The 13,885-nt window shown below is 33.3% G+C and overlaps 1 protein-coding gene across 1 annotated transcript; it reads right to left on the bottom strand.

Annotated features, from left to right (window-relative positions):
- Positions 1-8,903: 8,903 nt before the first annotated feature.
- Positions 8,904-13,885, bottom strand: LOC138316950 (perlucin-like protein). Its single transcript, XM_069258587.1, has 5 exons — positions 13,724-13,885; positions 11,585-11,676; positions 10,856-10,949; positions 9,419-9,642; positions 8,904-9,014 (listed from the first exon to the last, which is right to left on the bottom strand). The coding sequence occupies exons 1-5, from the start codon at positions 13,773-13,775 to the stop codon at positions 8,982-8,984; spliced, it is 495 nt and encodes a 164-aa protein (XP_069114688.1). The 5' UTR covers positions 13,776-13,885; the 3' UTR covers positions 8,904-8,981.

Below are 13,885 nucleotides of genomic sequence, written 5' to 3'. Positions count from 1 at the left end.
GTTCAGGTCAGAGTCCAAATATGGTTATAAAAATTTCCTGTTCCAGCTGTTGCATGTTGATGTGTACATTATTATAGAAGGGATGGTCAGGAATCTTCCTCTAACTGGTACTAGTGAGGAAGCCTATAGCTAGGACACAAGTTTATATCAGTGATGTGTAAAGTGAATGGTATTCGATAATCCTATCAGTAAGTTATGCGAGATAATTGTGTGATATCAGTTTCTAGGTTATCATGGGTAAATACATTATCATTTGTTATATAAAAAAAGCTCAGGCAGTTAAGGCTTCCTATTATGTATGTGTATACTAGAATTTCAAGGCTTCCTATTATGTATGTGTATACTAGAATTTCAAGGCTTCCTATTATGTATGTGTATACTAGAATTTCAAGGCTTCCTATTATGTATGTGTATACTAGAATTTCAAGGCTTCCTATTATGTATGTGTATACTAGAATTTCAAGGCTTCCTATTATGTATGTGTATACTAGAATTTCTTTTATAACAGCTGTATTGTGATATGTTGTAGATAGGTTATCACATTAAGGCTGCTTGTTTGGGTGATGTCTATTTCCATGTTTTTAGCTCACCTGGCCCGAAGGGCCGGTGAGCTTATGTCATGGCGCGGCGTCCGTCGTCCGTCCGTCGTCGTCCGTCCGTCCGTCAACATTTCCTTTAAATCGCTACTAGTCATAGAGTTCTGCATGGATTGTAACCAAATTTGGCCACAAACATCCTTGGGGGAGGGCGAACAGAACTTGTATAAATTTTGGCTCTGACCCCCCAGGGGCAGGAGGGGCGGGGCCCAATAGGGGAAATAGAGGTAAATCCTTTAAATCGCTACTAGTCCTAGAGTTCTGCATGGATTGTAACCAAAATTAGCCACAAACATCCTTGGGGGAAGGGGAACAGAACTTGTATAAATTTTGGCTCTGATCCCCCAGGGGCAGGAGGGGCGGGGCCCAATAGGGGAAATAAAGGTAAAAAACGAAATAGATATTGCATTCGAACGAAATAATTATTGCGTGGGAACGAAATAGGCTTATAGTTATTGCATTCGAACGAAATAACAACGGTTCACTTTTGGCTATTTCAGAGATTTAGATAGTAACTAAACGGAGGTCCATTTACCTGTGTCTGTGTCTCGCAGGCTATACAGTAAGGCTGTAAATTAAATAGATGATTTTTTTTTTTGATTTTTTTCCAATCAGTTTTAACAAGGATTTATAAGTGAGAAGGATTCGTGACTGTCTCTTTCCATTACTAAACACCACGCGATACGCCTATTTTCTCAACAAATACTTGTCTTATCGAGTCAAACGATCGAAACACCAACGTAAAGTTTATAAAATTTCACAACGTTTATTACTTGCTTTAAGGACGGAATATTTAGAGGATATATCTAAAATTTTCGTTAAAAAAATAAGACAGCTCATGAAGTAAGGGCCCCGCTTCAAAAAGTAAGACGGTAACCCTCGCAACCGCAAGCTACACCATTAAAAATCGACTGAAATTATGACATAAAAGCAATGCATCTTCTAAACCTATCGTGCGTCAAAGACAGTGTATTGTTAGAGACTCTGTGAAATTATTAGATGTCGTCAAACTAGCTCAGATTATGCAAACACCTCGACACAATATTTTTTGACAGCAGGGATATCGGTCACATTTATTCACTAAAACGTTATAAATTGCAAATAAATAAATTTTGCTGCCACAAAACTGTCCCGTTTACTAATATGTAATATATGACTGTTGGAAGAAAATATTTCCTTCATTATATCTGCTAGTGGAGAATCATATACGGTGCTTAATTAGAAGTTATGAAAGTGATATCGGTTAACTTAGAACTTTAGGGATGACGGTCACATCCAAAGTTACGAAAACTGTGGATAAGACGCCAAAATACTTTTCTTGAATTTATCTGATCTTGAAAGACGACTTTTGAACCCCCTATCAGCAAATGGTTAATGAGCTATTGAAATCGCTTTTCGTCTATTGCTCATTATCAGTCTGTCTTTTTTTTCACAGCGTGGCTATCGGTCACATTTTATTCACCGAAATATGTCAAGTGTAATTTTTTTAACTTTACTGTTATTTACTGAAATAAAATACCTTATATTTCAAATAGTAGCTATAGTTCATTTTATCCGCTACAAAAGTGACATACATGTATAACCTAGTTGACGTTTTGTTGTTTTAAAAAGGATGTCGTTCACAGGGTAACGGTCACATCCAAAGATTTTGAAATGCTTTGTCGCTTCGTAAAGATTGCTGAAATAATCATTCAGGTAAAGATGAAATACTACCGAGATACATGATACATCATGAACTATTATCGTAACAATTTTTTTTGCTGAATACTTTGGTATTCGTACACTGTATATTGTTTAGTTTTTGTCTATACATGTATTTGTACACACCCTTTGTTCTTGCATTGTCTTTGCGTATATACAAGAAACTACATAAAACTTAAAGATGTAAAGGCATCCGATGCAAACAAAAGGAAAAGCACACTGATCTATAAGCTAAAGAAATACGTGAATACATGATAGACAGGATCACTGAGGGTTTTTAGCTGATAGCGTTAGTACAGTTCTACATGTCAGTTCACTAATAATTTCTCCACAGATTTAACACACAATAACGATTGAAAAGGTACTTAGAATATATCTTAACAACAATAGCACAAATGATCATATGCAAACAAATTATAAAAGCAAATCAGTTGATAACAGGAGGGCCAAGTGATATCGTGACGTTTACCATTGGATTTACAAATCGGTCAATTTAACATGTTGGTCCAATATCTTTAGCGCTTCATGTTGAATTAGCAGATGTCCAGTTGGCATTCATACTCCCCTTATTGTCAACTGAATGCAATTTAATGAATACATTTTCATTTGATAACACTTGTATGATAACATCCCAAGATATTTGTATCTATAAAGAAAAAAATCAATATCGTCAAGGACGAAACAGCCATTTTCGATGGCACAAAAATTATGACATCACATAAAAATAAGCTAATAGCGGATCATGCACCCCTGAATGTCAAATGCGCCTGGTAGGTAAACATATTAGGGTTGCAGTGAAAAAGTAAATATATGTATATGAATGCTATAAAAGCACCGTGGTAGTCAAATAATATCAAGATAGCCAAATAGATCATCATTATTTTGTAATCTTATCTGTCTCAAAAATGAGCATTTATAAATCAAAATATCTATGTCGAACAAAATATTTGATAATTGTATGTCTACATGGTAACGAACTTGAAGTTGTCGATTACCGCGTTTTCCCATTGTGCATTATGCACAACAAGAGTAAAGAGAGAGATACATGTAGTACTTAAAAAATTCATTAAGCATTAAGCTCACATGTTGAATTTAGGCATCTGTTAACCCAGGACCCGTTTCTAACTCTATCGAGAAACTATAAGACTGAGAGAAAAAATTATCGCTCCTTCTCTGAAATTCTAAATCCGTATATAATCAAAAACGTCTTGAATAAGTCTATTAGCATCTGACCAGGAACGAAACCTTTTATATCCGAATGGATGATATGTTTTAGATAAGGTTTTTATTCTATTAGCCAGAACCTTTGCAATAATTCTAACAATCAACGTTAAGTAAAGTTTGCGGTCCTCCAATTTTGAATAAGTTCTCTTTCTCCTTTTTTATATAATAAAGTAAGCATACCTTTAGACTGAGAGTTCAGATAATGTATTTGAAGCAAATATTTCTGTTAAAACTTCGAAGAATTTTCCCCTTTTATTAGCCACCAGTAGTATGTTGATAGAATTCGGATATAATACCGTCTTATCGCCTGGAGATTTGTTTCTTTTTTCATTTGAACAAATGCTGTTATGTATTTCAGTTTCGTTTATATCTCTTTCTAATTCGCCCCTCTGTTCAGTCAGTTATTTTAGTGCAATTAACATTTTCTAGAAGAGAGTTTGCTGCATCTCTATCCCAACCCTCAGAAGAAAATAACTTTTTATAAAATTTTGTTTGCTCATCTAAAAATAGCAGATATTCCTTCTTTTTATAATTACCGTCGTAATTTCTTTTGCCTTAGTTTTTTCCAAGTTTAAAAAATACTTAGAAGACGTTTTCATGATCTTCATAATTTTTCCATTTTAGACCTTATCTTATAACCATTAATCTTGTGTAATTATAATGAGCCTTAATCTCTCTTATTCATTATCTTCGAAACGTGTATGGTTAGTTCTTTTATATTTTAATTTTTGTCATTTCCCACCATTCTGTAAGTTTTCCCATAGTGCACCTTTCCTGTTTTCCAGTATGACCAGAAGGCTTCGAAAAAATCTTTAAAACATTCTGATTCTATAACTGATTCATTTCCATACGCCAGGGCCACTTTTTACCTGGTCTAATTTTCAACTCCGCAGTCACCATATTGTGATCACTATATATGCACAGAATTATTTTTGCATTAACCATATCATTAAACAATTCATTACCTACCAAAATATAATCTATTCTTAGATCTTGATTTCCCCCTTTTAAATGTAAATTCTCTACTCTCGGGATTTCGATTCACATGCCATAAATCTTTCAGTTCATATCTTTCAATAAGCTCCCTAAATTGTTGTGTGGGTTGAATCATTAGTGTTCGTTGTTGTTATTCTATCATAAGTATTTATTTAACGTACAATTGGAAGTCAGCCAAAATTACACACATTTGCTCTATTTCTGTTTTCGTCAATGCTGTTCAGGTGAAATAGTTTCCTCTCTGCACATGTGTTTGGTGCGTATATATTTATAACGCTGAAATAATGGAGCAATCATCTTTATTGATGCAACGCTCTAGAAAACCTACCATTTCTGTCACGTTTGGCTTGACGTTCTGAAGACTGTGGTGTCGCTGATCTGTCGCTGATCGTTCTTTTTTTTGCATATCTTGTTGGCTTGACGTTCGCGCGCCCGCGGGCGTGTACCAGGATCCTCTCCAAATGGAGCCGTTAACTGGATTTTGGCAATGTCGATGTACTTTCGCATCGCAGACTATAATAGCGCAGCGCGCGATTCACTGACATGAACTACCGCCGAATCATTTGAATCGAACATTTCTTTTACTACATGCCCCTGACGTTGAAATACAATGGGAGTATCCACATATGTAAGGAAGGAATTCCGCTCACACATCTTTTTCGCGAATTTGTTAACTCTGTTCATTATCTCGTTGGCCTCTCTTATTTTTTCACTTTTGCCTTTACGTGGAATGATTCCAAATGATTCCACATACGCCGACTGCAGTATATGGAAAGATTTCCTGCACTTTGTTGATGGCAGAAGGCAAATTACAGATCACTTGTTCTGGATCGTCGATGTTTCTTGTAACGTCGTTCGTACCCAAGCATATTGTAACGTTTTTAATGACCGCGTTTTCGGCGATTAATGACACAGCTCTCTCTATAACGATGTCAACTTTATCAAGAGATGCGCCAGAAATGGAAGCGTCTATGACGTTCTTGTCTGAGATTATCAGACGTTTTTTTCTAGACGTTCACGGGCCAAATGATTCTCACTTTTGCATACATAACACTCTTTACGACGTACTGTTTTATTGGGACATTTGTAGGACATTTGTTCATCCTGACTTTCTTTTAATGTTTTCCATAATCTCGCCTTACTTATGGCCTCCCGTTTAATTTTCGCCCCTGTGAGGAAGGCTTTGGGTTATGTCTTCTATCTAGTCAATTCAGTTTAATTTTTTTTCGTAAGTTTACAAAGTATTGGATTAATGAAACTAACATTATTATATAGCATACACACATTTACAATCAACATTGAAAGCGGTACAATATCAAGACAGGCTAAATATTTACGTCTTGTTATATACATATTTGCTTAAGTGATTCTACTGTTGTTTGCCTCAAATGTATATTTTCCTGATAAATTAAGATATTTTAGATCATGTCTTTTAAGCAATTCAATAACTTTGTAAATAGACAGTTTTACCCAAAAATAGTGTTTAATTTATATTTCCGAGTATCTTGATATTCTAGGCAACTGAATAAAATAGCAATATGGACCAGGGAAAGGAACTTCGATTTATTTTTTGTGATATAAGCAAAGCTTTTGACAGAGTATGGTATAAAGGTCTTTTACATAAACTCAAGATGTATGGAATAAATGGAAATTTACTTCTATGGTTCAACAATTACCTATCTGATAGATTACAAAGAGTGACCATAGAAGGCTACTATTCACAGTTCAAGGTTGTAAACGCTGGGGTACCCCAGGGATCATTACTCGGGCCTCTTCTTTTCCTCCTCTACATCGACGATATCACTGATAATCTTTCAACTAATATCAAACTTATTACAGATGATACCTTCTTGTATGTAATTATAGATGAAAACCCAACACAAGCAGCTCAAGCACTAACAACTGATCTCTCTAACATTGGTGAATGGGCAAAAACATGGGACATTTAACCCTAACAAAACCAAATTAGTACTATTTCCCAGAAAACATAACAAAAACATCTCCCCAATAAACTTCCAAAACAATCAAATCACTGACACATCAGAACACAAACACCTAGGGCTTACACTTAAGGATGATGCATCATGGAAACAACACATCCTTAACATATATGAAAAAGCATACAGTAGATTAAACATTCTTCGTTACATTAAAAATAAAGTAAATCGTTAGTCATTAATTAAAATTTACACAGCATTTATCAGGCTAATCTTAGAATATGCAGATATAATATGGGATAATTTGCACTCAACAATCAAAGGACCTTTTAGAATCTGTCCAATTAGAAGCAGCCAGAATTATTACAGGACTTAGGTCTGGAACATCCCACAATAAACTTTTTACAGAACTTGGATGGGAAACACTATCAGTAAGAAGACACAAACACAAACTAACAATGATGTACAAAATAATGCATGGCCTATCACCACAATACTTACAAGATATCCTAAATCCTTTCATTAACAATCAAAACAATAATGGCTATGCTCTCAGACAAACAAGAATATTTAATCCACCAATATGCAGAACTAATAATTATTTTGATAGTTTCATCCCACCAATGTGTCGCACTATTAACACTTATGATAACAATCTCTTTAACTCTCCTTCTCTCTCAGCCTTTCAACACCAACTTAATAAAGCTGTCCCAGTTGTAATTGAATGAACTCAAATTTTTAAAACAGAAGGTGATAGAAGAGCTAATATTATTCTTTGTCAACTTAGAAATTTGTGTAGTAATCTTAATTCCCACCTATATACTGACCATTTATCTGATGATACATCCTGTGCTTGTTCTTTTGAAAATGAAACTATATCCCACTACCCTTGAATGCCCTTTATATGACCAACATAGACTTCCCCTGTTCACCTCCATTAGTAATTATGCAAATCATAACCATATTGATATCAATATTCTTCTTCAAGACTGTCCTGACGGTGATGAAACTATAAACAGACAATTACTTCATGATGTTCATCTATATATTGGTAAATCAAGACGTTTTAATCTCTATATGATTTAAATTAGCCATGACATAAGCTGTTGAAATTTAAAGATTTTTTTTTTCTTATTTTTCTCCAAAAAAAAAAAAAATAATTATGCAATGTTCACTATATAACATTTGAATAATATTGTATATATTCTATATTATCCTCTGTCAAAGATATACTCGGAGTAGTTTGTTGAGCATGGTTGTTTTAATAATGTCACTTTGTTTTATTCTATATACAGCATACACGTATTCTACTAAAAGTATATAATGTATATTTTCAATTATTTTCAAGAAAGTTAACAGTATTTAGAGCAATGACAAGTGTATATATATACACATGGACTTTTGGTCATTGTCTGTCAATATCTGAGTAACATGTGGTCTAATTTGTAATATAACATGTTCTTGTAATAAAATAATAGCTGTATTTATATTATGTGTGATGTGTGAATGGAGTATGCAAAAGAGTTATCTCCCTTAATTTGTTGTAAAATTTCATTTCAAAACTTAAATATAATATTTATGATTGATATAAGTTTCAAACATTACTTTTGCTACCATGGAGAGAATTTATATAGGCTTTGTCTGTTATTTTATCCATTTGACTTGAAACATCTTTGTCAATAAAATTTGTTGAAATGAACTGAATAAAATGATATGCATCTCTCTATTTCGGACAGTTCACGGTTTCTATATAACCCATTATTCCTTTTTTATATCTACCTGTCTCGATTGCAAGATTATCAGCTGTAAGACGGAGTTTGGTTACAAAATCCTACGTTGTTTTGAAAGAAATTTCGTCTAATAAAATTGTAATGTTACGTCATCTAGTAGGTATCTAAAAGGCCATATATTATTGGTGTCAACAGCAGTTGTTTCGACTAATCTTCAATTCGTTGTTTAATGGAGGCAAGTAAAATCAACAGGAGATTGCCTGAGCCATATGTAACCTGATACAAATTTAGATAATTTATGTTAAAAAACCCACTAAATATTATGTTTCAAATGTGTCAGTCTCCATATAAATGGACTGATATACTTCCTTTAAAGTACAGTGATTCCTGCTCAATCATTTAAAACAATACTTGAAAGCTTTAAACATTTATCAAGTGGTAACGAAAATTAAAAATAAAGCTTTGTATTACAAGTCGATTATTTTAACACATCAAATGTTTTTACTAAATTCTATATGAACCCTTTTAACTGCAATATCTTTACATCTCGTCCATGTTTAACAAGCATAAAGGATGCTTACAATATATGTATCAAATAAATATAAATTTTCATATTTAAGTTAACTTGGTTGCATTTTAATCTCAAGTGGTTTTTTTCCAACTTGTTATCAAATCATAGTAAGACGCCTAAATAACAACATCTTCATCAACAACAGAATCATACCATAATGTCATACACTTCTTTATTAAATATTTCAAATACATTTCGATTTGTTATGCTGCGATTTTCCGATTCTTTACAACCTACAAGGGCAAACTCTCTCTGAAAACTGAAAAGAGGAACAGGATTAAAGAGGTATAAGAGATTTAATGAGGTGCTGATTTCACAACCGTTTGAGGAAGTCTGATAGATTAAATGTACATAAGTGACTGTAAGTATGGCGATATCTTCACTGATATATATATAGAGATGTCGAACAAACAGTAATTATCCATAGCAAAGGTAAATTAAAATTAATCAAAAAATAACAAAAAGGCAGACTCTTTCGCAGGACAAAACAGCTTTCACGGGCATATGTGAAGGCAAAAACCTGTGTAAAAGATTTTATATACAAATAAAATATATATTCCGGTAAAATGAAAGAAGCCTTTGACATTTTTAATCAAGTTAAAGTAATGTAATGACTTTGATATTAAGGGAAGTAAATTAATCAGATTGGATCTAGGTATATACCATATATCTTTCACAGATGTACCCCTTGGGTAGTTCACATCTCTCATCGTCCCACTGGTAACTCCGGTGGTGCCACAACAACATACAGTCCTGATTCAATCCTCTCCAGCTGTTAGGCTCACCATGTGCCCAATCCACGTTTTTAACTGCATTTCCATTGGTTGGATTCCACACCCATCGTCCCTCCTGTCTAATGTCATTTAATCCTGTCCAATAGCTCTTTCCTGTCCAATGTATTTTGATTTAGAAGGTTTGGTATTATATCTAATCTACATTTTATTTTGATATAGAAGGTTTGGTATTATATCTAATCTACATGTATTTTGATTTAGAAGGTTTGGTATTATATCTAATCTACATGTATTTTGATTTAGAAGGTTTGGTATTATATCTAATCTACATGTATTTTGATTTAGAAGGTTTGGTATTATATCTAATCTCCATTGTATTTTGATTTAGAAGGTTTGGTATTATATCTAATCTCCATTGTATTTTGATTTAGAAGGTTTGGTATTATATCTAATCTCCATGTATTTTGATTTAGAAGGTTTGGTATTATATCTAATCTCCATTGTATTTTGATTTAGAAGGTTTGGTATTATATCTAATCTTTATGTATTTTGATTTAGAAGGTTTGGTATTATATCTAATCTCCATGTATTTTGATTTAGAAGGTTTGGTATTATATCTAATCTCCATTGTATTTTGATTTAGAAGGTTTGGTATTATATCTAATCTCCATTGTATTTTGATTTAGAAGGTTTGGTATTATATCTAACCTACATGTATTTTGATTTAGAAGGTTTGGTATTATATCTAATCTCCATGTATTTTGATGTAGAAGGTTTGGTATTATATCTAATCTCCATTGTATTTTGATTTAGAAGGTTTGGTATTATATCTAAGCTACATGTATTTTGATTTAGAAGGTTTGGTATTATATCTAATCTACATGTATTTTGAAGTTGTTATGTGCCATAACTGGGCGGAAAATTTGACATGTTATTTTTACTTCGAGTAATCTTTTGAAAACCAACTTCTGATAAATGAAACCGTGAAAACCATTCAAAGAAACGGACAAATATGTGTGGTGCTTTATAGACATTAATTACAGCACATAATTTATTCCCCGTAATAAATGAAGCTCTTGTTTTATGCTTTATGTATGTTGAGATGAAAGCATATTTGTCACTTTAGAATTACTAATATCATGATTAAACTGCGAAATGAAATGGTGGACCATAACTTGGCTATATGTACTTATTTTACTACAATGTAGACGTAAATCTTAATTAAAACCTATGCATTGCACGTAGTGTCAAAAGTGTTAAAAGTCCTGTGAGATTCGGTCGGCAACAATAAAGCATCCTGTGATGAATTATACTGACAATGTATTACAATGATGAACTGTACAATATATTTGTATTTGGTGCTTACCGCTACAGAGTCTTGTGACGTATCCTTTAACCCATTGTAACTCAGCCGGCGTGTCAAAGGAGACCAGGGCCCCTCCCATGGCGGTACACATGTACTATGTCAAGTATCAGCAAAATAAGCATGAATTACTAAGAAAATATCAAATATGAAATGATGTAATTCGTTATTGAATGAGGTATATATATGACGTTCATACACCAGTGACTAACAAAAAAAACAATTATTTCTTATATCTACATTACGACAGGTATATCATAACAATACTTTTAATCACAACAAGATATTCATTACTTATTTGACGCTATACACATGGTTGGAATAGCCTTGGAACTGTTTGAATATATGACAGCTGATCAAGAATTCGCGGGAAGCTGTATTAATTTCCGGAGCGCAACATAAGGACGTAGGACAGTACAGGTGTGTATGCCGAACCAGTACTCATTCATCGTCAAATCCGTTAGTAACGTTATATAGAGAACATATAACGAAAATGTAAATATGTATATACTCGTTATCAACGATCTAGCACTCAATTCTTTTTGTGAATCACAACGCTTACAGTGGCTGAGCTAAGACATTTCTAAAACATTGATAACAGTGTAACAAAATTGATCCTATAGATCATAGGAATTACAGAATCAATAAAACAGCTCCTAGGTATTAAAAGAGGGTAAAGAAGTAACAGTACATATAGAAAACGTAGACTGTAACAGTATGTTAATGACCTACCGATGCCTCAAACCAGGTCTTAGTGTCTCTGCTGAAAAAGTAACAGTGATCACAGTTAGATACCCAGCCTCGAGGACATGCCCAGCCGGCCACTGAAATACACAATGGAAAACAAAAGTTCAATCTGACTTATAACAATTCATTTTAATAATAATAATATCAACTGAGAATGGACGTAGGCGTTTGTAACGTCGCTTTTGATTGGACAATACAACGGCTTAAAGAGTGTGAGTATAAGAATGAATAAGGATTCATTCATATAGATTGCTTCATAAATGATGTTTTTGATACATTCACGTGTGTATTCTCGTCACAACTACATTTGATCTATCTAGTTTTCTTTATATCTCTAAAGCAAAAGAAGGTTTCAAACATAAATATGGTCACAATTCTACGGTACGATGATATTAGTTGCCAGAAACTATGTGTGATATAAAAGACATAAACAATCATACATATACAGCGATACAGCTTATCGTTTAGCAAAACTTGTAACGGTAAATAGTTTGGATTCCTTTGATCTCCTGCACAGCTCGGCGACGATCAGTTTGCAAAACGTTTTTGATTGGCTGACCAATCAGGGACCAATATCAGTGTGAATGTAACACTTTGATGGACTTGTAGTTTGAAAAGTAGGCGGGGCCACTGTATATTGCTTTTTTTAATCTAATAGTTTTTTTACCAAATATACACATAATTGCACGATACCAGGTTAAAAGAAGAATGGTTTGCTGATTTGTTTCTCTCTTCTTTCTGCCTACATATAACCTAAATTTTAATCCAGTTGGAAATGTGTTTTGCAAACTGAAATCTGTAATGAAACGGGAACGATATACGTGTATACTGAAATTTGACAAGGCAATCGTAAAGTAGGACTTTCTGAGCTTCGTGTGAAATATCATTGGCAGACATGCAACGTTTCTATCGAAATATTAGATATTAGATAATATTATATGTTTAATGTGTTAAAAACCGTTAGAGAATGTTAACATTCCAACATGTTTTGATTAATCTGGTAGTTCCACATTTGCAAATTTTCAGATCATATACAGTGGCAAAAACTTGGTTGATCTGGTTTTCGCATTGGTGTGACAGTGCTGTTAGCGTTTTAACTTATATTACTAAAAAATTGATACTTGAATATGTTAATTAATCAAAATATCTTTTTCCTAATTTTTCAATGTTATTAAATTCATTCATGAATATGGTAATGAAATGTTTTTTCTTAGTTTATGTTACATGTAAAATAACTTTGTTACAAAGTGAACGCCGACTTTAGCGAATGTGAACATTTGAATAGTATCTAAACAATTGCAAAGCAAATTGGTAAAGAAATATAGTTTTTTTACCGACAAGCATTGGCCCCGCCTACTGGCAAAACTTCTGAATTATAAGCGGTATCGCTGTCTCACTGACAAACTATATATCAACTATATAGTATGGCTTCCCAGAACATACATTTGTGTAGAATAAGATAGTTACTTGTCACAAGAACATTACTGGCTCTTCAGTTTGATATTAAATGTTTTAAATCAAAGAATAATTTTAGTCAAGATTTTTTTCATTCATCGGCAATATGAATCTGAGTATATGATCAGGTGAGTATATGCTAACATTTTGCATGCTGCAATATCCGAACTTGTGATTGGTTTAAAAGTGTGATCTATCAATAGAAAAGACATCAACAACATGAAAACCGGATTCCTCATGTTATTATGTTATCATTCCGACATTAATATAAAATAGAGATAACATGAACATACACACCATAGCTCCTACTAGGTATGTTGTAGTTATTAGATTTAGCAATAAGGATATATTTGTCAAGTGAAAACAGAAACAACACGACAAGTCGATAAAGTTACAATTGAATAATGTAGAACAGATAAGTTATTATCAATATATAAACTGAAAAAATACTAAGTAGTTAACAACGTAGATCCTAGAAATGCTTAACAAGTAATGAACCATGGATACTCTTAGTGACGAATCTGTCATTCCATTATTACTAATTGGTCTATATAAAATTTCATAGGTAAATTTACGTTAATGTTTCAGATGTGAATTGTTTTTGATATATCATTCTTTTCGAACAATAGAAAGAGTCGAACAATAGAAAAAGAAAATGAGAAAGCCTACCTTCCGTATACAGAACAGCACTGAACACCACAGAAAGCACCAACACGTTCATGATGGCTGTATTAGGAGGATTTGAGTGGAACCTGCCGAAAGGAGAGGAAGGAAATGTTTTATAGGGAAAAAAATCGCATATGGTGGCAGGAGATTTTACGCAAACATGCG

This window comes from Argopecten irradians, chromosome 2, assembly GCF_041381155.1.
Source record: "Argopecten irradians isolate NY chromosome 2, Ai_NY, whole genome shotgun sequence".
In the NCBI taxonomy this organism is placed as follows: Eukaryota; Metazoa; Mollusca; class Bivalvia; order Pectinida; family Pectinidae; genus Argopecten; species Argopecten irradians.
This window is presented reverse-complemented; position numbering and strand designations above follow the sequence as displayed.